The sequence below is a fragment of the Pholcus phalangioides genome, unplaced genomic scaffold, assembly GCF_987345545.1.
Source record: "Pholcus phalangioides strain wild (caught in Gottingen) unplaced genomic scaffold, Ppha-v1.0 ptg000022l_1, whole genome shotgun sequence".
Taxonomy (NCBI): domain Eukaryota; kingdom Metazoa; phylum Arthropoda; class Arachnida; order Araneae; family Pholcidae; genus Pholcus; species Pholcus phalangioides.
This window is the reverse complement of record NW_028301615.1, coordinates 25,554,294-25,581,138: the sequence shown is the minus strand read 5'-3', so window position 1 is coordinate 25,581,138 and position 26,845 is coordinate 25,554,294. Positions and strand designations below refer to the sequence as shown.

The following is a 26,845-nucleotide window of genomic DNA, read 5'->3' as shown; positions in this document are numbered from 1 at the left end:
GACACCCATTATTAAACGTCCAGAAATACTCGCATCTTAATGTACACATAATGACCGCCATTATCCAACGAATTCGGATCTAGCAACTCCAATTTGGTAAGGTATTTTTTTAAGCAAAATTCTTGAGCGTTGCTGCTACTTTACCGCACACCAACTCCGGTTATACATCGCCATACGGCAATTTCCAACCAGTGGAGTTGGGTAGTGAACAAAGTCGCCATCGACTGGCGTTGTCTTGGCGCAAATCCAGCATTTGTCGCCAAGTCGAATTTTACCATCGAATTCATTCGATAGGAGACCAAAAAACATTGCTAAAGACGCCGAACGAGAACGATTTGATGCCCTGTCACTGAGCTAAGGCGTCTAAAAAAGAGAGTAGAGGCTTCGTTTATCTTTGGGCTGTTGCCGCTACAAGTTATGTCTCGGAAATCGTCGGGGAAAAAAAAGCATGACAGAGAACAGTGATTGATTAGAACTCCTTGAAATTCCAGGCTGACTCATCCGCCATGTTTGAGCAAAAGTGTGACGTCAGTATTATCGCTCTCTCTCTCTCTTCTCAATTACGTATCCTTTTTTTCAACGATTTTTGAGGCACCTTTCAGAGCTGCAACCCCGTTATTAGCTCAAAGATGGAATACGAGTCCGCTTTCTTTTATAGGCGCCTTACGATTGGATATTGCGATAAAACACTGGCATCATAATTTTTCCTCAAAGATGGAGCATTTGTCAGTCAGCCTGGTATTTCGAGATCTACCCTGAGCTAAGGTGCCGGTGAAAGAGAGCGGACTCGTCCATCTTTGATCTAAGGAGGTTTGCAAAAAAAGGAGAGTCGGGGGAGCAGCGATTGGCTTTAGGGATAATACTGACGTCACACTTGCTCTCAAAGATGGTTGATGAGTCAAGCTAAAGCGTCTGCAAAGGAGGACAGACTAATCATCCTCCATCTTTGAGCAAAAAGCTGGTTTTGCCGCTCCAAGTGATGTTTAATCATGGAAAAAAGTAGGATAGAGAATCACCCTGCATCTTAGATTGGCAAAACCAGTTTTCAGTTCAAAGTGACATCTAATCGTCGTTAAAAAAACAGCATACGGAACAGCTCTTGGCTCTAGCGATAATATTTATGTCACACATTGCCCAAAGATGGTGGATGAGTCAGCAAAGGTGCATAGAAAGTCGGGAAAAGGCTGGTTTTGCCGCTCTAAAGGATGTCTAATCGTTGAGAAAAAGTACAGCAGGGACCACCACGATTTTGACCGTGGTGGTAATACTGACATCACACTTGAGCTCAAACTGAGGACCAACATGGCGGATAGGTCTGCTCCCTTTAGAGACGCCTTAGTTGGAAGAAGATCTACAAAACAGGTCACGATAGGTACAATATGCGGGCTGCTGGTTCAACAGAAATGATTGTTTTCCTCCGAGTGGTTTTTGTTGACTAATGACTAGTATATGGGAGAGAGAATGACTATGTACCAGCTTTAAATAAATTTGTGAGCACGTTATGAGAAGAAGACTCGTGGAAAAAAGATCGTTTTATCCCATGCTTTTGATCATCTTTAGCACTGATCTCCTGATAAAGTCCATCATGTCTTCGTCGGCAACAGTTCCTCTGAGCCTGGTCCGTCGCGTCGACGATGTCGATGAGCTGTTTCTGGTAGTCTTGGAGGCGATCGCGGGCCCTTCGAGACGGCAGGAACCTTCGACACAGTGCTGTAAGAAATAATATAGAAAATGTTTTCATCGCGAGAGCATTTTGAATTGTATTTAAAAGTCATTGCTGCTGCTGGTGGTTAGGTACAAAGCTCGTCGTTTTGGCAATTAGGCGCACAACTAATCGTTATTTGCAATCAGGTACAAAAATAGTCGTTATTGCCAATTAGGTACAAACAGGGCCGCAACTAGATGCTTGGTCAGCCGGGGCAAGTGCGCATTTTGACGCTCCCTAGTAATGTTGAAGGAGAGGTTTCAGAATGAAATTTGAACCCCGTCGGGTAAAGCGCCCGGGGCACGAGACCCGCCTGCTCCCCCTCCCCCGATTGCAGCCATGGGTACAAAAATAATCATCATTGTCAATTATGTATAAAACTCGTCGCTATTGGCAATTTGGTGCAAAGCTCGTCGCTATTGGCAATTGGGTACAAAGCTCGTCGCTATTGGTAATTAGGTACAAAACTCGCCACTGTTGGCAATTAGGGGCAAAGCTAGTCGTTATTGGCAATTAGGTACAAAAATTTGTGCGATCAGGTTCAAAATTAATTGTTGCCGAACATTATTTTCAAAACTTATTGTTGCTGGAATCTATGTTCAAAACTCATTGTTCGAAAAAATTATGTTCAAACGCCATTTTCTGCTAACGATTACTGTTGCGCCCAAAACTCATTATTTCTGTCAATTTTGTCTGAAAGCCAATTTTCCAATTTTAAATAAAAAAATTGCCGAAGTCCAGGTGGCGCGGATCCAAGGTGGTCGTGATTCAGTGCATTGTGTCGGGAGTACATTGTGCAGGTTAGTTGGATCATACCATATTCTACTGGACAAACAAAATGTTCCCACATTATTTGGCTCTTGAGAAGGTAGCGATCGCCATCCGTCCGTATGCCCTCCCTGGATCATCGCGCGCGAGTCCAGGGTACTGAATATTGCTGAATTGGGTGACCTAGATACATTGAAATTGACTCAGGACTCAGAAATATGAGACGTCGCCATAATTTAGATTTTTGTATTACATGTGTCTGAGATCATTAGTAGATTATATTGCGCCAATTTTGAAACAAATGTCAATGTTTGGCTTCATTCAATTGATTAATTATGAATCACATGGAGAAAAAATAGGAAAGCATGTACATTACTTTTCTCGTGCCGCAAGGACTACCTTCAAGCGCTGGATGAGCCGGTTTCGCCCACGATCCAGATGCACACCATAGCTCTCTGCATACGTTCTGAAAAATGTCGAGATAAAAGACGCAATGAAATAGTAAGCACACTGCTATATATGTGTGCAATACAATCTCGGTGCAAAACAAAGTCCTTGAACACCCTTTCAACGTTTTAATTATAGTTAGACCAGTGCGTTGCTTGGGTTTACACAACACCGACTCTCGAGTGTGTGGAGGGCATGTCTCGAGCCTATACCACCTATAGCCGAAAAGGCCTCCGCAAGAAACTCGTAACGCCACTTTTTTTTTTCTTTCAAACCGAGCACAACAGGTCTATCACCATCTATGAGTGATTTACTACCTAGTGAATTGCGCCGGAAGTGTAGGCTACCTGTGTGTGTACCGTTTGAATGCGTTTGTAGTGTTCTGTTTGATTTTTCAGTGCCGCCATCTATATTTCAGAAGTGAAGTGAGTGATGTGTTATGATTGAATTATGTCCCTATATAGCAGGACGACGCATGTGCCGTCTTTATCCTTTTTTGTAGTATATCCAATGGCTATAGGTGAGATGACCTTCTTCAGTGACGTCACGTTCTTGGTTCGAACCTAACCGTCACCACAGTGGTGCTCGGCTGAAGTGAGTTTTCCTGTGGTTCCCAACTTCGAGGCGCAAATGCGAGCCGATCTCCCCATTAAAAAGTCTCGCCGCAGAGATCAACAGGCCTACAACGATAAATCATTCAATCATTACACTTCACTCATAGTTAGAAAAACTGGTGGCAGATGGCAGCATTACACAGAAACAAACTCTTAACGCCAGGTTTCACTACACGCACGTTCCAACATGTATTCCAACCGTTAGAGGTTCCGCAGAGGAATATGGACGAGGTGCACATGTCTGGTTCAGTAGTGGTTGTAGTAGTAGTGATATCACGTGCTTCGTGCGGTGGCCTCCTGCTATAGGTGGTGTTGCTTGAGGACACACATAAACGTGTGTTTGTTATCCATCTATGATTATTACTCAACCGTACATGCGTCTCGTACACATTTCTCTGGGGGAATTTTTAACGAATTGGTAAATTCAGGAACGTGTGGTTTGTGTGTGTGTGTGTGTGTGTGTGTCCATAAACGTGGCCCTGAAGTATTTATTTCGTGATAGTTATGTTTGTTTTTCGTGTTACTCTGGTGCTGAAACCCGTCTTTTATATTTGGGATGCGCGGCAATGGCAAATGCTTGAATTTTTGTGCTTTGTAAGTATCATGTAGAAGGTCTGCCAATTCTCTGCGGTGAGACTTTTCGAAATTGGAGACCTGCTCGTATTCGCACTTCGAAAACCACAGAAAACCAACTTCAGTCGACCACCACTGTGCCGCCAACAAGGTTCGAACCTGGATCCTCGCGATGGTCACCCGACCGCACAGCGGCACAGAATGCCCCACAGCTCTACCGCCAAAATGGGAGCAGTGATAGTACACGTCATGTCAAACAATTTATGAGTGGAATCCAAAGTTTCAACCCACTTATTCGGAGGATACATGTATCACCCTAATTCAGAATAGCCAAAATACGGCACCAATATATGTATATTATAATATATATAAAGACTTTACGTTTTGCACCCCCGTGAATGAGGAACATCAAAAATGAACATGAAAATTAAATTTGTGTTTAAAAATTTGTGTGAAAAACAAAAAAACCTGTGCAAAACTCTGACATCAGTCAAACCGGGCCGTGAGTCAGGGCCGTCTTAAGAGCAACATGGGCCCACGGGCCAATTTGTTTTTCTGAGGCCCTTACCTGGAACGTTCTCGAAAACTTCAGTTAGTTCTCATCTTTGTGATGGCCCCTATTCTCTTGAGGCCGTGCCTGGGTGGGCCCATGCGTTAAGACGGCACTACCGTGAGTGATTCATCTCGTTTTTTCTTTTTTTAAATTTTATTTCCCGTTAGTCGTGTGCATATGTCCGGGCCTTCCACTTACAAAAAAAGAGCAATAAACCGGGCCTACGGCTTCCGAAGGTTAAGAACAGGGCCGTAACTAGGGGGGGATAGGCGGGTCTTGTGCCCCGGGTGACCAATCACCTAGTTGTGGCCCTGATTAAGAACCACTGTCGTAACTTACTTACCAATGCGTGAGCACTCCAGAGCAAGGGCGTAGCGGGGGGGGGGGGGGACCAGACCCCCCAAGTCCCGAAATGTGAGAAAATTACCAAAAAAGGGAAAAAGATGGCCAAATCTATTGTTTTATCACTTTGGTTCCCCCCCCCCCTCCCGAACGAAATGTCTGGCTACGCCCCTGCTCCAGGGTTACATGCAGGGCTGGATTAACTATTAAGCAAAAGAAGCACGTGCTTAGGGCATCAGTACAAAAGGGGCACCGCAAAAATATATCAAATGTTTTGTTTTTTTAACGTAAAATTTTTCTTCAACATCGATCATCCTATAGAGGAGATCCTAAAATTTTAAGAACACTTGATTGTATAGTTGAAGATCATTATCACAAAGGATGGCACAAAAGATGAGAAACTAATAATATTGCAAACTAGACTTCACACACGTTATTGCTGAGTTTTTCGATCAGATTTTCACAATTTTCATAAAGTACGCCCCAGGGCTGCCTTAACATTATCATACGCCCACGTACAAAGCGATTTTTCTGAGAGAGGCACCACTACCTAGCTAAAAATTCCCACCTACCTATTTGCATATTTACTCTTGAAAATCGGAACCAGATCTAATTGTCTCTCGACACCACGGGGAAGTGGCCAGAGTGGCAAATGCGGTAAACCAAGTTCTACAGAATAAGGACATGATTTTTGTGGGTCATTAGTGAGTGGATCAACTGTGTAGTTTGATCTGTAGAAGTGAAAGAAATGCTACCAGGTGTAAATTACAAACATGAGAATGTATCTAAAAGAAAAAATGTCTAATATAATGCTGATTCAACAGAAATAAGGTACCTATGGCTGGGCCGCAACTGGATACTTGGTTAGCCGGGGCAACTACTCATTTAGGCACCCCTACGTAATGCTGAAGGATAGGTTGAATAGTGAAATTTGCGGCCCCTTTTGTGATGCGGCCCTGCCTATATTGGTAATAAGTATTATGGCCATTCTAACATTCAATGGTTTCTCCTTGGAGTGTTGTTACAGCATTTATCTCATTAACCGTTCGTCGCAGTGGTATGGTTCTAATTTTAAAAATTCTCAAAATGTGACCAGAAATCACCCTGTACGAGTTTTGAAGATGAAAATACAAATTTTTATACGACCCCTCCCCCCGTCCTCTAACTTCCAATTAGACAGTTGTTGCTCTTTCTCTTCTGAGCCCAACAAACAAATTACATGTTTTTAACTGCATTCTTCCCTGAGATATTTAAATTCAAAAATCGGAGACAGGTCCGGGCTCAGCAGAATTTCGCGGCCCAATGCAAAAAAAAAATTAGCGAACCCTCTAAAAATTTTTTATGTAGTTGCACCCCGACTTACAAACTTTTCGAGTTACGAACGTAAATCTTGAAGGGGAATTTTTCTTTAGAAAGAACGCATTTTATTACATTCATTTTTTTCATTATTTCGGGAACGCGTTGATAGTCAGGATCGTAATCAAACACGATCCATTGAGAGGCAATGGCATTTAAATTAATTTTACAAAATTCATAAATTATTAATAATAATTAGCGTAAATAGTTGGTAAGGTTTTCGCGGCCATCATTTGATGAAAATTGTTTTTTCGGGTTCGAAGACCGTCGTCCGTTTGAGTTAGTTCTCAACGTTTCCCCAACACTAGTGGTTGGCATCATCAGGAGAATAGATAAACTGGATCCTAGTTTATCTATTCTACTGCCGACGCAAAATTATACTGTTTGACATCAGCTACTCTGTTGTCTGCATGCTCCGGTTTGAAGGGAAGGGAAAGAAAACACAAGAGTGAAGAGAATATCGGCAAAACCGCGGCGCACGACGCATTTGACTCCTGCAGAAGCAGTCGGCTAATCACGCCCGACGTAAAGCGCTGTCATCAGGCGTATTGCGCTCTGTAGGAAAACAGTCGTGCTGCTTTTCTTATTGGTCAAGAAAAGACGGAGTGTCGCACTGGGCGAATCACGTTGCGCGCGGCACAGGAAACGTGCTCCCAGGAAAACCCGGCTTTATGGTGTCCCCCAACATCTTTCGTCGGAACATCACGTGACTCGGTGAAAACAAACACAATCCCCGTTATTTTCTTATGGTATCTACAGGAATTTAAAACAATAAATGAAAGAAATAATTTCAGCATCGATGAGATAATTCCGGAGGTAAAGAACGAGATAATTTCAGCATTGATGAAAGAAAACAGTCTAGAATAAATGAAAGAGATAATTCCAGAATGAAGAAAAGAGATAATTCCAGAATGAAGAAAAGAGATAATTCCAGAATGAAGAAAAGAGATAATTCCAGAATGAAGAAAAGAGATAATTCCAGAATGAAGAAAAGAGATAATTCCAGAATGAAGAAAAGAGATAATTTCAGTATTAATGAAAGAAAATTCCAGCATTAAGGAAAGAGGTAATTCCAATATTAATGCAGAAGAGATAACTCCAAAATCAATGAAAGAGGTAATTTCAGCATTAATGAAGTGATAATTCCAAAATAATTGAAAGTGATAATTCCAAAATAATTGAAAGTGATAATTCCAAAATAATTGAAAGTGATAATTCCAAAATAATTGAAAGTGATAATTCCAAAATAATTGAAAGTGATAATTCCAAAATAATTGAAAGTGATAATTCCAAAATAATTGAAAGTGATAACTCCAGAATTAATGGAAAGTGATAACTCCAAAATTAATGGAAGATCATTCGAGAATAAATGAAAGATAATTCCAAAACTAATAATTTTAGAAATTAATTAATTAATTTAATTTTAACTAATAGAAAGCGGTAATTCCAGAATTAATGAAAGGAAACATTCTAGAATTAATGTAAGAGATAATTTCAGCATTGATAAAAGTGATAATTTCAGCATTGATAAAAGTGATAATTTCAGCATTGATAAAAGTGATAATTTCAGCATTGATAAAAGTGATAATTTCAGCATTGATAAAAGTGATAATTCCAAAATTAATGAAAGAGAATTCCAAAATTAATGAAAGAGAATTCCAAAATTAATGAAAGAGAATTCCAGAATTAATGAGATATAATTTCATAATCAATGAAAGAAATAATTCCAGCATTAATGAAAGAAACAAATCCAGAATTGATGAAAGCAATTATTCCAGAAGTAATGAAAGAAATAATAATTAATAAAGGAAATAATTCCAGAATTAATAAAAGAGAAATCAAGAAATAATGAAGGGAAATTCCAGAATTGATAAAAGAAATTATTCCACATTAATGAAAGAAATTATTCAAGTATTAATGAAATAAATAATTTAATCTTTTTTCACCTTTAGAGATGAGTTCTCTTTTTTTTTAATCTTTAAAACCCAATGTTTAGAGACCGAACTGTACATTTCTATGGGCAAACAAATTGCCAGGCGGGAACTTTGGTCACGTGATTTCCTTGCATTTGATGTCGCTGCAGTCGCGGCGGCTGTATGCTCTCTCCGGTAACATAAACTCATTTCAGGCCTCAGAATCTCTGTCGTCTGCTTCTCTCCAGGTTACTTGTTTTGGACGTCTCCTTGTGTTCTGAAAAAATTACTGAACTGGCAGTTCGGACTTCCAGTTCTGTTTGTGAGCATAGCTTGTAGGGAACCTACTTCTTGTCTGTCGTCTGCTCATTAAGAGGCTCTTTGTTTTGGACGTCTCCTTATGCTCAAATAAAATAACCGAACTTTCAGTTTAAATTTCCAGTTCAGTTTATGAGCTTTGTTTATAAGGAACCGAGCAGAATAAAGAATATAGTTTTTTACTTCAAACTTCATCATCACCACATGAGTCACTTTTAAATTTGAGATTAGATGGCAGCACATTACTATAAAGTGGAGTGTGGGAAAATCCACTTTTTACGATTTTAACCTATCGTCTGCTTGTGTGGAAGTCATGGGCGGAGATACTGGGGGGGGGGGCAGCGTCAAAGGTGGAGTCGACTGATCTAATGTATATATGTATATATGAATTGACATAATCATCATCATCATCTTGCCCCCCCCCCCCCAGCAATAATGACCGTGCCCCCCAGACGTCCAAGTCTATATTTCCGCCTATTGGGGAGGTCCTTTGTTTTAGATGTCTCCTTGGATCTTTGAAAAAATTACTGAACTGGAAGTTTGATCTTTCAGGTCAGTTTATAAGCTTTGTTTATAAGGAGCAAAGCTGAATGAGAGAAGAATTTAGTTTTTTATACCCGAGCTTCGTCATCATCACATAAGGCACTTCTGATTTTGAAAGTACGTAGATAGCAGCACCAATAATATTTTTATTTAATGTCTTAAAGTATTTTCTAGAGTATATTAAATTAATTTTATTTCCCTTAAAATTGTTAGTGCCATTGTGAATTCGCTGCAAATGCTACAAGGCAAAAAAAAAAAAAAAAAACTGCTATTGGCGGACGGCGTAGTTTCGAGTCATGGGACTCATTACTTCTAGATACAATATTTATAAGACGTACTGACTGGGAAGACTGGATGCATTTATCGCACCCACGTCCTGCAGCAGGGGTCGTTAGGCTGCGTTCTTCGTTGGGGACTTAGAGGCCAGATCATGGGCGGACATCGGGGGGGGGGGGGGTGGCGTGGGGGGCATTGCCCCCCCTCTGCGTGAAAGGTGGAGTCGACTAATCTAATATATATATATATATGTATATATGAATTGACATCATCATCATCGTGCCCCAGCAATAATGACCGTGCCCACCCCCTTCCCCCAGACTTCAAAGTCTATCTCAGCCTATGGGCCAGATTTTTCACTGGTCCCTCGATAAAGAATTTATAATATGAAATAAACAAAAATTATAAGAAACTAGAAGCCTTTCAGCCCCCGCAGAGGCCGTGCGACCTGTGCAGCCATACGGGGCACCTCTATAGGAAAGGGTGCCAAATCCGAGTTGGAAGGTAAAAAAAAATTTGTTGAGCTGAGAAACGTCATCGAGGGCACCAAAAATAGATCCCGCACGGTAAGAGATTCTTTTCTTTTTTCTGCCCCTACCCATTGGTACATCAAGGCCACCTTATGATCATCGTAGACCCGGGGCCACAACTAGAGGTTTGGTCAGCTGTGTCAAGCAAGCATTTTGGCACCCTCTTGTAATGTTGAAGCAGAGTTGGAAACAATTCAGAAAAGAAACCATAATCGGTGTTCTTAACCAGGGACAGTTCTTTGGCCGTGTGACCTGCGTAGCTGTATGGGGTACCGCCAGGTGCGGATCCAGGTCTATGTGTCGGGAGAAGCGAATTGTATAAGTTCGTTTGGTCAGGCATCTTCAGCTACGAATAAAGCCGAGGCAGAGATCTTCAGCGGCGAATAGAGCCTAGGCAGAGATCTTCAGCGGCGAATAGAGCCTAGGCAGAGATCTTCAGCTGCAAGGGAACGAAGGCGGGTATCTTCAGCTGCAAGGGAACGAAGGCGGGTATCTTCAGCTGCCAATGAAGCCGAGACAGATATCTTTAGCTGCGAATAAAGCCGTGGCAGACATCTTCAGCTTCGAATGGAGTGAAGGCAGGCGGATCCAGGGCGATGTGTCGGAGAAGCGACTTCCTGTGTAAGTGCATTGGATCATCCGTATTTCACGGGACAGACAAATTTCTACCATATTTATTCGGCTCTTGTGAGAGGCGATCGCTCCCCGTCTGGATCCGCACTTGGGCACTGCTCTATGAGGAGTGCGAAATTCGAGTTGAAAAAGTGAGGAGCTTTGTCGACAAAACAACGTGGGCAGGGTGCACCAAAAATAGGTTTCACACAAGTACAGATTTCTTCTCGAGTCACCCCTGTTCTTAACGCATATTGCTGCATCCAGAAGTAGGGCCGCTGTGTCAGATTTTTTTACCGGATATTCATTACTCTGTAATGAATTTATAAACCCATTTATCCCATATCCTACAACATGGCTCCTAGGCTGGGATCTCTGGTACGGCTCCAGGTCAAACTTTTCATGCCCTCCCCCTCTTGCTGTAAGTTTATAATGTGGGAAAATACACATAAAAATTATAATTATCGTCCCGTGTCTGCTCCCCTCTAGTTGCGGCCCTCGGGAGCAGCGTGTCTTGTTACCCGGGCGTCGGATCAGAAACGGGGTGGGCACCAAAAATGCGTCCTTACCCCGGCTGACTAAGCATCTAGTTGCAGTCGTTGAGGTCCTGCCTACTCTTGTGGGAAGGGCCACAACTAGTGGGGGTGGGCAAGCGGGTCCGGTGCCAGGAGAGGGCATCAAACATTACAAAGGGCGCAAAAATGTGATCTTGCCCGGCTGACCAAGCATCGACCCTGTTGCGACCCTGCTTGTGGGGAGGAGCCTATGGGGGCCCAGGGACGTAGCGTGCCTTCTCAGGGAGCCCCGGGGCAGACTTTCCTGGGGCCTTTTGAAAATATTAATTATCATACAAAATAAGTGTGTATTTCTTTTTGTAAGGCCCCCCCCCCCTCATTTCCTCAAGGCAGAACTCTGGTTGCCCCAGCGCTTTTACGGGCCAGGGTCCACCTAGGGGGGGGGGGGCAAGATAGAGACACGCATGTCTCTATCTTGCATAATGTTAAAAATTAATATTTTAACAAATTTTTCATAATAATTTTTAATCAAGAAAAGTGTAGAGAGAGATCAAGCGCTGAATTTGGGGATGGAACAACCAATAAAATTTAACATTGTAATTTCAAAGCTACAATCAAAACACTGAAAGGAAAATTTAAGATGCGTTGAGTTAAGAAGCAAATAATGTGAGGAAAAAAAACCCTTTTCGATTGAGGGTCCATTTCATCGATTGAAGTACGTAAAAATATATGATGGCTCATCTCTACTAAGTATAGACACAAATGTGGTAAGTAGCATTAGTTTTAAAGATGTTATCAAAGACTTTAAACTAGAAAAAGTAGGAGAAAGCTTGCAGATAGTAAAGTGAGTGCTCAGAAATATCCAGATGATATATTCAACCTTAGATACAGTCACGGATCCACAGCGATGGGTCAGGAGGGGTGGTAAATTGTGTATGATTGTAGGATTGTCCCGTAGAATACGGGACAGGCCAAGTTTCACCATATTATCCGGATTTTGGGAGGGGTGATTACTCCCCACCCTACTTCTGGATCCACAGCTGGTCTCCACTTCTGAAATACAAAGTTACATTCAATGTTTTTTTTTCCATTGATAGATTCAACATTGTGTAAAATATACGTAATGGGGGGGGGGGGAGAGAACCAAAATAATTTAAGTGCTTAGGGCCTTCAAACATCTTAATCCGGACCTGGTTACATGAGGATGAATCTTAAGACTCACAACGTGATAACGAGAAAACGAGCTTACATTGAACGGCGCCTTGGTGTCCTGATGAGGTTTGTAATCGGGACCCAAAGCCAGGACGCACTGGTCAGTTAGCGAGTACCTGATGCCCGGTAAGCCGCGCATCTGCAGGTCGTAGCTTCTATTGGGTGGCGACGCATCGTCTTCCAAGCACCAACCATAACCACTCCTAACACGTGACAGAAAAATAAGTGAAAAAGGACAATTTAAGCAACTGCGGACATTCATCCGCGGGAAGCACACACACAGTACCACAAAGAAAAGATGCGCCAAGGTCACATTCTTTGACTGGTGTACATGCATTGCCCGGGATTACCTGAAGAACTTCTTGACGTAGACATTGCTGCACGTCGACCAGTTGACTTTGCCCGGTCCGGTTTTTTCGGACATGATGAAAGTGTTGCGGTCGCAGTTGTTGCCGCTGCCGTCGTGCATGATGCCCAGGCTAATGAACAAGCAAAAGAAAAATCAATATATTGAAGGGAAATCTCATCATATAATGAAGGTACTGACCGTTGGGTAAGGCTTAGCATTGCTCACTTGTGGCCCATCTCATGGGCGATGACGAAAGCCGCTTCGAAGCTCGTGCCCTCGTTCAGAGTACAGCTGTAGTTGCTTCTGCACATTCCGTTCACCCAGGCAAGACCTAATAGTTTGAACGAACGAACGCATGCATTATAATCTACAACTTGAAAATACGTCACACACATTCTATACTTCATGCATGCTCAACCCATGACCCGCAGGCCAAATGTGGCCCGTGACCGCAAACATAATTTTGTAAAAATGAACTAAATGGCATATTTACAGGTTACTTCAGGGAACCCCGGCATATTTACCTATCATTTAAATAACAATTAATCACTGTGCCACACTCTGCAACTGCGGCACATGTTCCGGAGTAGTTTTGAGGTAAATTCACATCTTTTAAGTGGTCTACGGTATATTTTCAGATATCTAAGGAACTCACGGCATATTTACAGGCCACTAGAGTGACTCCGAGGCACAATCCCAGATCACTTAAACGACCCACAGCACGTTTACAAATCACTTAAGTGACACGCAGCATGTTTACAGATAACTTAAGTGACCTGCGGCACAGTTCCGTGCCACTTGAGCTGCGCGCGGTGCAGGTTCACATCACTTAAGTGACTCCCCGGCCGGAGCCGGATCTTGAATTTTGCAAACTACGCGGCCGTAGAAGGCCCCAGCTGGAAGGGGTAAATTTTTTAGGGCGCCGACTGAAGAGGAGGAACAATTTTTTTATCACCAAAATATTATTCGCTTACACTTGAGAAATGTCCACAACCAGCCCTGCCCATGGTCTAGCCCTAAATCACTCAAGCGGACCACGGCACATTTAAAGATCACTAATGATCTGCGGTGCTGTTCCGTATAAATAAAGTGGCCAGCGACACGTTTTTAAACCAATGAAATATCCCGCACTCTCTTAAAGATTGAACACCCTCGCTACAGCGAATCAACTATACGTATTGCAGGAGACTCACCGAGAACTTTATGATTCTTCTGCAGACCGTCAAACTTGTACAAGTCCAACCTGAAAACAGAAATTTAATCAAAGCCACGTAAGAACCTGCGTCAAATATAACATTGATACATACACAGTCGAGTCACATTACTGTAACTATCATTTTTCCTCATCAAGCTGCGTGTAACTATTGTATGCTGAGACGCGCGATGGCTTGGCGTAAATATAAGGTCACTATCAGACAATTTTCGTTCTTCTCGGACAACTGGTTACTTAGTCACTAGCCCCACCCTCCAGTATTATTCTTAGTCACTAAGGGCAGCAGATATTTTGGTACACCCACCCCCTCCCGCTCTACAGTATTAAATCAGGTGCGTCAAATTAATGGGAAGAGCCAAATCAGAGCCTCCATGGTCCGGCACCCTGGCATCAGACCAGCCTGTCCCCCCCCCCCTCCTTAATAGCTGCCTTGTCTGGACAGCCGAAATTTTTTTTTTATGACCATGAGTTTTGTGTGAAAAGGGTCTGAATAAACTTTCCCCAAAAATACCCACCAACGAAAAATGCAAATACACACGGAAAAATACAAAATTCCGAATGCATTTCGACACACTATGGGTGCATAGGTGCCGCAAGCTAAGGGCTAATGCCATTTGAGCCCCTGAATAAATTTTGAAAGATGGCCGAGCCTCCCTCCTCAATAATTTCTGAAAAAAAACAATGTATAATTCACCTTCCCCATCCTACGTACACACCCGTGTATACGGAACGATCAGCACCTTTCAGACTCCCCCCCCCCCCAATGTTTTCTTCATGCCGGCACCTCTGTATGGGCGCGGTCTTCAGAGGAAAAGATATAACCGCTGACCGGGGATTCCACTTGGATTGAACCACTTTTTCCGTCGAGCTACCGGGAGTTAAGATTTGGTAACCAACCCAAGTGGGATCCACGTCAGCGTTATAGTGGTTATATTCTTCTCTCTGAGTATGGCACCCGTATATAGTGCGTCGAAATGCATTAGAAATTTAGTATTTTTCCGTGTATTTGCTTTTTTTCGTTGGTCATCTCTGAGTGTGAGTTTGATGGTTACATTGATGTGATTTGACGGTGGTGCATATGTATGTACGTACCCAGTGAGCATGATGGCGTGATCCCAATGTCCCGACTGTCCCTCTCGTACGTTCAGTTTGCTCTGCCAGTTACAGAAGTTGTCCAGGTAGTGATCGATGTCTCCGCCGTCTTCGTCAGGGGAATCCTGGGAAAATGACGTGGTAAATTATACTTTTAACGAGATATTTCCAATTAGCCTAAAAAATGCTATTCCCTTCGTGAAACAGCTTCAAGAGACGCAGACATAATACCGCAAGATCACACCCACCGACTCACAATGGATACTCACATCACCTCGTTTGAGAATCTGTAATTTCACGATGACCAACTTGAACTTAGTATCCAGAGTGGCGTAGTTGTAAATAAGCTGAACCTGTCGAAAAAGATGCACAAACTGTAACATCTGGATTGGCAAAAACAACAAGATAAAATATGACCTATAGAGTTTGCAAGCATCTGAGCAACCAAAAACAATCTGCAAGTATGTGAATTACTGAAGTCTAGAATGACTAGAGAGTTAGGAAAAGGTCAGTAAGTGAGCAAAATAGTGACCTATAGAGTTTACAAGCATGAGTGTGACCAAAACTGTGACCTATAGACAGAGCCGCAACTGGAGGTGGGGGGGGGGAGCAGGCGCGTCTAGTGCCCCAGAGTAGAAGGGTCACAAATTCACCCTTTATTCCCTCCTTCAACATTACAAGGGCGCCACAATCCATGCTTGCCCCGGCTGACCAAGCATCTAGTTACGGCCCTGCCTAGAGAGTTTGCAAGCATATGAGTGACCAAGACAGTGTACAAGTATGTGAATGACCAAAAGCGTAACCTAGAGAGTTAGAACAAGGTCAGTGAGTGAGCAAAGAGTCACTTGCAGAGTTTACAAGCATGCGTGTGTCCAAAACTGTAACCTAGATAGTTTACAAGCATGTGAGTAACCAAAACAGTGTGCAAGTATGCGAAAAAGTGACCTAGAGAGTTAGGACAAGGCCAGTGAATGACCGAAAGGGTGACCTAGAGAGTTAGGACAAGATCAGTGAGTGAGCAAAAGAGTGACTTACAAAGTAAACAAGAATGTGTGCGCCCTAGAGGGTTTACGAGCGTGAGTGATCAAAACAGTGTGCAAGCACGTGAACGACCGAAAGAGTGACCTAGAAAGTGTGCAAGCACGTGAACGACCAAAAGAGTGACCTAGAAGTGTGCAAGCACGTGAACGACCGAAAGAGTGACCTAGAAAATATGCAAGCACGTCTATGACCGAAAGAGTGACCTATATAGTGTGCAAGCACGTGAACGACCGAAAGAGTGACCTAGAAAGTGTGCAAGCACGTGAATGACCAAAATTAGAGGTGTATTTATAGGGGCTAAGCGGCTAACAATCCTGGACGGTGAATTCGAGGAATGAGCGATCATGGAAAATTAGACCCTAATGGAAAAAGTGTAGCGGAATCTGCGTAGCCAACAGGTAGGCCAAACCATAAATCCGTCTGTGCGATTGTTGTCCTTCACTACCTGGTTCATGATTCCGAGCACCCTTAACACGGTGGCTCTCTTCGGGTCGATGTCCGTCGACGCCTCTATCATCGCGTAAAGGTCACTGTCCACGAAGACCGCTATTTCGATGACTTTCCGGTTGCTGTTGTTATTGACTATGGCGGTGGCATCCGCTCTTTTCAAGCGACATTAGCAACCAATGATCGTCTACGGAAATCGACTGGTGTTCGGAGGTTTTGTTGTCGCTCTGATCCGGAACCTGGAAAAAAAAAAGAGGGAAAACAAGAGTTGTTTTTTTCCCCCAAGAACAATTGATGATTGTGTTATTCACGATGCCATTGAATGTGGAACACGTTTCACTTTACCCGCTTCCTGCTGACTGTCACCGATCCCGCAGAAGTAATCACCGTGACCGTCGTGTTTGAAGAGAATGTGGGACTGGGACCGAAGACCCGAAGACGATTCCGCTCCAGGGGATGGGCCGACTGTGAAGTTGCCGTCGCCTGATGACAAAGTCTCAAACGTCGGATATAGTGCGTACGTCCCGCTTGGCGTCAACATTATGCCATCCTAAAAGACATTAAAAAAAAAAGAAGTCACATTTCATTTTTGGTGATTTTATCTCCAAATTGATTACGATCCGAACACATCTCTTGTACTGTGACTGGCGTGGGTGTATGAACAGATCCCCACAGTGCATTTCCGCACATGGGGGAATTTGGTGGCATTTAAGCACACCGAAGCTCTTTCTTAAATTTCTTCTTTCTCTACCCATAGTTTCTTTTATTCCCTTCCTTAAGTAGATAGGAGTTGTACAGGGGGCTGTATCCACATTTACATTGTTAAAGTTCAACTATTTTTCATCACTAGAATGTGGAGTGCTTTTGGAATAATCACTCCAAATTATTTTCTACCGGTAAATGTTAAGCGAAAAGTGAAGCGAGTAAATGAGTGATTTTGCATAATCACCGATCGCCTCAGTAAATTTGAGGAATTTTAATAAATTTATCACTTTCACCGGTGATTATTCATAATTCCTTATCGAAGTCGGTAAATTTGACAGATATAAAATGAAAATACCACCTCTATTCTCTTCATTTGATCAGTTTTATAGTTCGCGATACGTCCAAGTGTGTTTGAAATAATTGATTTAATTTGTATTTGACAATAATACAATAATAATTGACAATAATTTTGTACAGGGTGGTCCGTCCGTAGACACTTTAAAAATGCATAAAAACCGGAAAAATAACCGAAATAAAAAACGGTTCGCAGGGTTAGCAACGCTAGGTTACGGGAATTTTTTTTAAAGAGAGAAAAAAAAAGAAAAAAAAATTCAAAAACAAGCAGATAGGTGGCGCTGACGTACACAAGTCAAAGAAAAGATATGCAAATAACGAACAGAATGCCTCCAAATCATAGGCGGAGATAGACTTGGAAGTCTGGGAGGGGGGGGGGCACGATGATGATGTCAATTCATATATATGCATATACATTAGATCTGCCGACTTTAACGCCTTTTACGCTGGGGAAAGGGGCACCTCCCCACGCCCCTGAAATGCTCCAAGTCGTTTATTACAGCAGTATGTGCTCCGCATGACAACCACCACAGGGAATAACACATGGCAGGCGAGTCACAAATCCAGCAACGGCAAAGTGCAGCAGGTCCACATACACCGTTTACGACGGTGAACTGATTGTCGATTAGGAGCGCAAGTTCTTATAACCGTTTCATTTGCATACTTCCACTGAATTCGCTCGTACCAGTGCCACCTATCGGATGGTTTTTTTCCTGTCTTAAAATAATTTCCGTGACCTAGCGGTGCTAACAGTGCGAACCGTTTTTTATTTCGCTCATTTTTCCGGTTTTTATTCATTTTTAATGTTTCTACGGACGTTTTGCCCACCCTGTATTTGACATAAAAATTAAATTAAAATAAGCGTTGAAAGATTTTCTTCACACACACACACGCACGCGCACGCGCGCGCATGTTCAAATCAAACTAACATTACGATCGATTGCTTCAAAGAAGAATTAATTTCATTTAGTACACTGCTTGGAAAAAAAATGTAACAAATTTTACTGCAGAAGCCTCAGAAGGAAGTGTTGTGATTTGGGAGTATTCTACTAGGGTAAGAAATGAAGTGAATATTTTAGCATACATAATGGTGTATTCACCTATGAAAGGGTATGAAAATGTGATACCAGAATGACAATGCGACAAATGTCAAAGCAAATGTGTTCAAAGTTATGAAAAATGTGTTGCAGAAAAAAGGCATCAGTCATCATTCTCGAACGCTGGAATTGTCATTCAACGAGCAAATCCAGTCGAGACCAAATCCAAACCCACAAATTACAGAGGTATCGAAACATTATTTCTGGATTCACCAAGGGTGTTGGTGAGTGAAATATTGCAAATCTGACCAAAAAATAAAGTTGAGATAACACTGCAGGGGTTGATTTTAACTTTCAAAGAGCACGACTTTCTTTTTCAAGGAGTGACGAACAAAGCAAAAATAACCGACATCATAGCAATAAAATTCCATAAATTTCAACACTTCACCATAATATTTCAATCACATGTATGCATGAATTACTTTTTTCAGTGACGCAATTTCATGTGGATACAGTCTCCCCCCCCCCCCCCCCCATAACTTCAAGCCATTTATGGTAGAGAAGAAAAGAAGGAAGGGCAGGAAGAAAAACAGAAAAGGAAAGGCAAGAAGGGCCCATGGTTTGCGGAAGTGTCACCAAATTCCCCATATGCGGAAATATACCTTGTGGATGTGTCACCAAACCGCTAGCGTGACCATATGGCCCGTACATCTCGTAATTTTGGCAATTCCGACTTTTTTTTCCAATAAAAAATGTCCCGTATTTAATCGGGACCAACTGAAGCTTTTATTCTTTACAAAAAAAGGAATAAAAAATCATTTTCCCAACTTATAAATTATCTTTTGTTAATCATGTGATTATATAAATATTAACATACATCTCATGCATAAGGACGGATCAAATGAAAACGGAAAAGTTGTTATAATTTGGTTTAGTTACGAGTGTGAGGAAACTTTGAGTGGAGGTCGAGAGGGAGGTAAGGAAGGCAACCCTTTTACTGCGGAATGAACTTCCTCTAGGTAGTCGCGTGGAATCACGTGATATGTACTGGTAGTCGGCCGACAGTATCTTCCAATCAGCAATCGGTTGTTTTTTTTCACCTGTGTCTGTGGAATGTTTGCGAGTAAAGCAGAGCAACGTGGTGTTACTCGTTTTTAGAAGGAGTTGGAGTTCTCACGGAGGGCATCAGCGATTGAAGGCAGTGTACGGCGAACATTCGCTGTCATCATTGGCTCATGAGAGTAAAGTCACTTCCCGAATGGATCGATTTTCTGAAATCTTTGATGAAGATATAATTTTCGTTAGTTATAAATTACATGAGGATAATCAGGAATATGAATATTCATCTCACATATTTGTCATAGAACATATAACCCCGAGAAAAATACGGGAAATTAAGATATGAAATACCAGAAATCACCAGTTGCCATCGAAAATGATGTCAAAAGAAGCAAAGTTGACAATTTTTGCTAAAATTACCCAAAGATTAACCATTTCTAAACATGGGAGAAATACGAGACATCACCGATTTTCGCCAGATAAAGCTAAAATCGTCGCAGAATCGCAAATGGAGGGGAAGTTAAGTGCTACTGCAAATTGCAGTGGATAAAAATGCATTTGACGAAAAATAGGCTAACCATATACCGATTCCAACTACGGGAAATCGCCAGTTCTTACTAAAAAATGATGGCAAACATTAACTAAGTTGCCAGTTAGGGGCCATTCAAGTATTACGTAAGCAAATTTGTAGCCATTTTTGACCCCCTCCCCCCCCCCCCCCCCCCCTTGTCAGCAAAATTTCGTCATCAGCTCTGTCCCTCCGAATCCTAACTCATATTTTCATAAAGGGTGGTTGGTGACGTAAGCATTATGCAAACCCCCCTTCCCCCTTGTCATCAAAAGTCAGCAAATCGGAAACCCCCTTTCCCCCCCCCCTCGATGATGACGTAATACCTGAATGACCCCTTATCACTGAAATCCCTGAAAAATCGCCAATGGCGGGAAATTAGTGATACTGCAGATTGCAGTGCATGATGCAAGTAGGAGGAGAGGCGGCTAACGGATCTGGTGCCCAGGGCGTGGGGCCAGAGGATGCACAAATCCCCCCCCCCCTCTTTCAACATTACAAAGGCGAGCCAAAATGCGTGCTTTCTCCGACTGACCAAGCATCTAGTTGCTGTCCTGAGCTCAGGGAAAACATAAACTTTATCAAACACACGGCAGTTTATTGCAGATGATTCCAAGATTATCGGCAATCATTCGATCAATTGACGATTACTATATTCTTATGGGATGGACGGCTATACACCACCATCTTATAATCCCGTTTATAATTTTGATTGCCCATTGGCGTTGATGGTTTAGATTTCATTTATTTGTTATAATATGACTTCAGGAGTTGACGATCAATTTTTATGTAAATTATTTTATTTTGCTGCCTTCGTCTGAGGTGGTCATGTTACGTTGTTTTTAATAAAACTTTCCGGACACACCCATCCTTCGGGAACGCTTCGATATCTCTCTGAGATGGGAAGCGGGGTGTGCCTGGTCTTCAAAGGTCAAAGGTTATTGCAGATGAGACATATATGAACCTCAAAATGGCATGTATTAATACGTTAAAACTTACCACGGCTCCATTTCCAGAACAAGTAGACAAAGCAATGACAGTTCCATGCATATTGAGAGCCTTGCCGTGCAATAGACACCTTCTGTCCCGTACTTCCGAGATGGCGTCTTCCAGGTCCTCCTCAAAAGACTTCGAGCCGTTCTGGAAATCCTTTGTGAATTCCGTCAGGCCGTCGTTGACTTCGAGCTCGACGTAAAGGATCTTACCCGATACGTCCATCACCATCAGATTTGGCAGATCATCGGCGTATCTCTTCTTCCTCCTGGATGTGTGGTACAAATGTGGATAGACGACCTGGTACTTGATGCCTGCGAGATCAGGGGAGGGACAGTATCTTAAATACAGGTTGTCAGGTCTAGAGGTATCCAAAATTATATACATATATAACAGCCGTGGGCTGCCCCCCTCCTCCCTCAGTGGCCAAAAAAATTAGGTACACCCCTGATTCAAACTTCGACTCGTTCTTGCAGTACGTTCACTGACGTAATAAATCGGATTTGCTGATAAAAAGCTTTCTCTTGGTCAGAAACACCAGTTAACGTTGCAATTTGCGTGTTCATGGAGAAAACAAGAGATGTGAGAGACTTTGAACGCGGCATGATTGTGGGTGCCAGAACGGGTGATTCCAGTATCTCCAAAGCAGCTATCCTTCGGGGCTTTTCTCGTACAACAGTATCTCGATTCTTCAAAGCCAAAAAACTTCGAGCGGAATAGTGGGCGTAAATCGCTTGTGAAAGAAACGGTGCTAGACGACCGACACGCATTGTACGCAGCAACAGAAGAGTTGCAGCACAACAAATTGCAGCACAATACAACCCAGGATCATCGCAAAGCACATGCGTACGCTCTACAAGACGGATCTTAAAACGAATTGGTTTTAATAGCCAGCGACCAACAAGAGTCCCTTTGATTTCACTGCAAACCGAAGGCTTTTGTGGGACAGAGAACGCCGAAATTGTACCCTAGATGATTGGAAGAAGGTTGTCTTGTCTGATGAGTCAAGATTTCCTCTTCATTACATTTATGGCAGGATCCGTGTGTGGGGGCAAGGAGCACTAAACTATGGATCCGGCATGCCGCATGACAACTGTTCAAGCGGGTGGCGGTGGAATAATGGTCTTGGTATCATTTTCCTGGTATACTCTTGGTCTCTTATTTCAATTGGAAACATCCGTCAACGCCGAAGTTAAAAAGCTCCGAAACACCACCTTCCTAATCTCAGGGAATTAAGAGCTGCCACTTCGTTAGCATGAGCTAATATTCCTCCTCAACGGTTTCAGCAACTTGTAGAGTCCATGCCTATAAGAATATCTGCTGTCATCAAAGCCAGAGGAGGTCCCACACGATATTAGTGGTGACTATTAGGGTGTTCTTAATTTTTTGGTCACAAGGTGTATATGAAGCATTACCTGGATGAATATCAGTCCTTGACGCTTGATCGCCATCCTCATCATCTCTGTACTGCTGGAAGGACTGCACCGCCTTGATGTACACCCCGTTGGAAGACACCTGTTGGACATTGATGCGAATACATGTTAGACATTTCTTTTGAACACTATTTTCCATCATTATATATTTCTACAATCATGACACTCAAATATTGGCCGACCACATTTCATCGAGAAAAATACGGGAAAATTAGGACTCCTGATACGGGAAAATACAGGTTATATCAACAATCATTGTTAAAAATGATACCAAGGGTGAGAAAATTTTCCAATTAATACCAAAATTCCAAAAATTGCCAATCATGGGTGATGTTTTACCACTGTCAATTGCAGTTAATTACGTAAATTCTACGAAAGAAAACGTTTAACATGACCAATAATCTCGTACAATGGATACCACTTAGAAGGTTTTTGTTGTCCCAACTTGTACTAATACTCATCGAGATTACCCATTTAAAGCGTTTTCCCATTTACAACATTCGTTCACGGCGGATTTTTGCATAACCTTATATAAGGGGATCATATTATCATAATGAAATTTACAAGTTGGGAAAATAATTCTTATCCTTGATTTCAGTGAATAAAACTTCAAGTTGGCCTCGTTCAAAATACGAGACATAACGATATGTTATGATAAATGTAATAAATCGGTTATTATACATAATAACCAATTATTATGCATACTTGCGAATCGTCTTGGCACACACACAAGTTTGGTAAATTTATCACTTTCATAAACGAATGTGCGTAACACCCAAGTGTCGTTGGTAAATTTAATGAACACTGAAAACATTATTATATTTACCGACGATTATGCATAACCAAGACTGGTAGATTTGATGAGCACTTGCAATTTATCGCCTTTGTCTGTGATTATGCATAGTATGTACCCTAGTGTAATTGGTGAATTTGATAAATGTGAAAAAAAGAAGTTCCAAATGAGTCTAGTATGCGCGATGAATATAGTCGGACCCCGGTATAATGATAACAAAGTTTACGATCATACCCCCGATATAATTATACAATACATGTGTGAATTATCATGCATAGTGTATCACATATAGTACGATTTATCATGTTTACCAACGACGCGACGCTATTGTGTTATGCATAATCGCCGGTAATAGGATATATTTTTTTAGTATTTATTAAAGTTATCAACGGCACTCTTGGGTACTTACTATGCATAATCACCGGTAAAAGTGATAAATTTAGGGAATTTACCAAACTCATCAAAATACTCTGTGATTATGCATAATAACCGGTTATTATGTGAAATAATCGAATCCATCACATTCACCATAACAAATACATTGTTGCACAAAATTCAAGACGGTCAAAACGGAGGGAAAAATAAAGGGGATGTCCCGGGTAATACGGAACGTATGGTCACTCTACTCAAAAAAAAAATTACCTGAATGCATAAGAGTATCCCAAAGACGAAGTTCGCAGCGCTCGCCATATTCCTCCGAAGCGAAACTTTACTGGACCCTCAACGAACGAAACAACGATCCATTACAGTCATTATATACTGCACATACATACACACACACACATGTAGGATGTGAAAGCACCGAGAAAAACCGGACAACCGTCCACGAGGGTAGTCGAGCGCACAAATGTGACTCGATATTTTGTTTGTCCCGCGTAGGTTCGAGTCCACTTCCCGTACGATCGGAAAAAAACAAAACAAAAAACGAGCCTTTTATGAGTCGCTGGACCGTAACCTCAATGTATGGCATGAGTTGTTGTACGACTAAATACCTCTATAGAAAACAAAATGACCCCCCCCCCCCACACTACTGTGCCCTTCTGTTCATTCATCAACCAAACCGTTATTTGGGATATCCACTAATACCAGTGTTTCTCAACCTTTCTGAAAACAAGGACCAGTAAAACGTCTGAAACAATTTAACGGACCACTTGTGTCCCGTATTTACGGGACGAGCTTGTATTTTTCGTCGTCCCGTTTTTTCAACGATACTTTTTTTTTGAATTTGTAGTATTTGCCAAAGTCGTGAACACACACACACACAAGCAGTTTCCATAATATAATTTATATTATGATAATATAATTTATATTATGACAATATAATTTATATTATGATAATATAATTTATATTATGAGCCCGGATTATATGCGATAAAAGATTGGCAAAATATGCACTGAAAGATGTTGAAATACGCATTAAAAAAACACTGAGATATTCTCTAAAAAAAGATTGAATACAGTCGAACCTCCCCTAACGGACACCTCTCATTAGCGGGCATTTTTCTGATCCCCGGTCCAGTGGAATAGGGCTTTAATGTATTTCACTCCCCGTTAGCGGACAGTGAAATTTCAGGAAAACTCTAATTTGTTTTTTCAAAACTCTAATTTACTAATTTTTGTTCGTACACCGAGAATTTTTCATATTCAATTAAGATTATGTCCCAAGCTCGTGTTCGTAAATATTATTAATCGTCAATTAATTATCTGATTAACTGTACATTACTATAGTCCAGGATGGTGAATTCGAATGGTAATGTTGGTTTTGTTTGCACATGCTGGGGTAGGTGAGAAGAAAACCAACATTACAAGACTGATTAATGTTATGAATGTTAGCGTTTTTCTATTATTATTCACTTATTTTATTTTAATTGAATTTTTATTTCCAAATAAATGTATCATGTGAACAGGTAAAACTAATTAATTGGTTTAATGAAGCTACCGAAAGGTTATAAATTTCCCCCGTATATTTATTAGATTTTCCAACTATATTTGGAAATTTACCTGAAGAGGAAAAATATGCGCAAAAAATGAAAAACGCGAAAATATGACCAAAAAATATGCACAAAAATGAAAAAATATACACGAAAATTGAATTTGCGTATATAATTTAATACAGGGTGATTCAGAAAAGATGGGGAAAACTTGAAGAGATGGTAGTACACACAAAAACAAACAATTTTCATCAAAGAATGCGTGGTCTAAAATGAAATGCTACAGGGCCAGGTCCGTCATTTAGGGGGGGGGGCAGAGGGGCCCCCCCCCTGGCTTTTGAAAATACACTAAAAAGGGTATATATATATATATATATATATATATACACACACATACATTGAGTACATGTGCTTTGCCCCCTCCCCCCTGGAAAAAGTTGAAATGACGGCCCTGTACAGGGCGAAACATAGCAAAACCGAGGATACGAGGAGAAGATACAAGAATAACGTATACGTTAAAAAAGCAATTTTAATGAATAATTTACAATAATTTATCAAAAGAGCGACCGTTAACGGTGATGCAAGAAGAACAGCGGAGAAGGAGGGATTGGCGAACGCTCTGGAATATTCCAGGCAGGCATATCGCGAACCTCCCCAGCGCCAGCCGGAAGTTTTGCGATCAGGTCCTCTTCACAGTCACGACGAGTCTCATACACCAGACTCTTCATCTGTCCCCACAAAAAAGAAATCAGGCACGGCAGATCGGGCGATCGTGGTGACCAAGCTACAGGACCACCTCGTCTGATCCATCGATTTGGAAAAGTGACGTCCAGATAGTGCCGTACCTCTCTCCCAAAATGGGGTGGAGCTCCATCGTGCTGCAACCATGCAACCACATACGCCGCCGGAGAGCAGTTGGAACATCCTCCGGCAGCACCTCTTGCAGAAACATCCGGTATTTGCCCTCGTCAAGGCGTTCCGGCAGAAGATACGATCCTACTAGGTGGTCGATCATCATTCCTGCCCGAACATTGATGGAGAGGTGTCGCTGATGCGCATGTGGATATGAGGCATGTTGATTTACAGACATGTTTATTGTGGTTATTAAATGCACCATCTCGCGCGAAAGTGCATTTACCGGAAAAAAGAACAGTAGCTGCAAAATCTGGGCGTGCTGCACTCTGCTATTTGAGCCATCGGGCGAAGTCTACGCAACGAGCATAATCTTCTTCAATCAATGCTTGGACTCGTTGAAAATGGTATGTGTGCAACTTCAGCACCCGCCATGTCATGGATTGTGGCACACCAAGGCTACGGCACACAGCTCGTGTAGTTGGATTATCTGCCACCATCTCAAGTATCTCGTCTTCCACACCTGCTGTTCTGGCAGTCTTTGTGCGACCTGCATCCGACCGGGAAGCAAGAAAGGATCCCGTTTCGCACAGCTGCCGATGCAGCGCGCAAATGTTTTCGGATTGGATAACCGCCTGCGGGAAAAATGCTCAGCGTACATTCGTGCTGCCTTTGCGGTACTTCCGTTTGCGGCTCCGTAA

General features: G+C 42.0%; 2 protein-coding genes across 2 annotated transcripts; both read right to left on the bottom strand.

Annotated features, from left to right (window-relative positions):
* Positions 1-125: 125 nt before the first annotated feature.
* LOC149070075 (A disintegrin and metalloproteinase with thrombospondin motifs adt-1-like) lies at positions 126-16,489 on the bottom strand. The gene is made up of 9 exons (XM_089249561.1): positions 16,418-16,489; positions 15,201-15,284; positions 14,932-15,056; positions 13,820-13,869; positions 12,852-12,957; positions 12,628-12,756; positions 12,315-12,480; positions 2,850-2,939; positions 126-1,710 (listed from the first exon to the last, which is right to left on the bottom strand). The coding sequence occupies exons 1-9, from the start codon at positions 16,487-16,489 to the stop codon at positions 1,534-1,536; spliced, it is 999 nt and encodes a 332-aa protein (XP_089105687.1). The 3' UTR covers positions 126-1,533.
* An 89-nt stretch (positions 16,490-16,578) lies between these two features.
* Positions 16,579-24,185, bottom strand: LOC149070074 (uncharacterized). Its single transcript, XM_089249562.1, has 5 exons — positions 24,004-24,185; positions 22,551-22,650; positions 21,142-21,449; positions 16,765-16,969; positions 16,579-16,658 (listed from the first exon to the last, which is right to left on the bottom strand). The coding sequence occupies exons 1-5, from the start codon at positions 24,049-24,051 to the stop codon at positions 16,579-16,581; spliced, it is 741 nt and encodes a 246-aa protein (XP_089105688.1). The 5' UTR covers positions 24,052-24,185.
* Between the last annotated feature and the right edge of the window lie 2,660 nt (positions 24,186-26,845).

Coding starts and splice junctions, on each gene's coding strand:
- LOC149070075 (XM_089249561.1), bottom strand. CDS start 16,489: ATGATAGAGGCGTCGACGGACATCGACCCGAAGAGAGCCACCGTGTTA. Junction 15,285..16,417: donor TGCTCGGAATCATGAACCAG/GTAGTGAAGGAC, acceptor CTTTTTCGACAG/GTTCAGCTTATTTACAACTA. Junction 12,757..12,851: donor GCCCATGAGATGGGCCACAA/GTGAGCAATGCT, acceptor CTTGTTCATTAG/CCTGGGCATCATGCACGACG.
- LOC149070074 (XM_089249562.1), bottom strand. CDS start 24,051: ATGGCGAGCGCTGCGAACTTCGTCTTTGGGATACTCTTATGCATTCAG. Junction 21,450..22,550: donor AAGGACTGATATTCATCCAG/GTAATGCTTCAT, acceptor CTGATCTCGCAG/GCATCAAGTACCAGGTCGTC. Junction 16,970..21,141: donor GTTCTGGAAATGGAGCCGTG/GTAAGTTTTAAC, acceptor AATGTCTTTTAG/GATGGCATAATGTTGACGCC.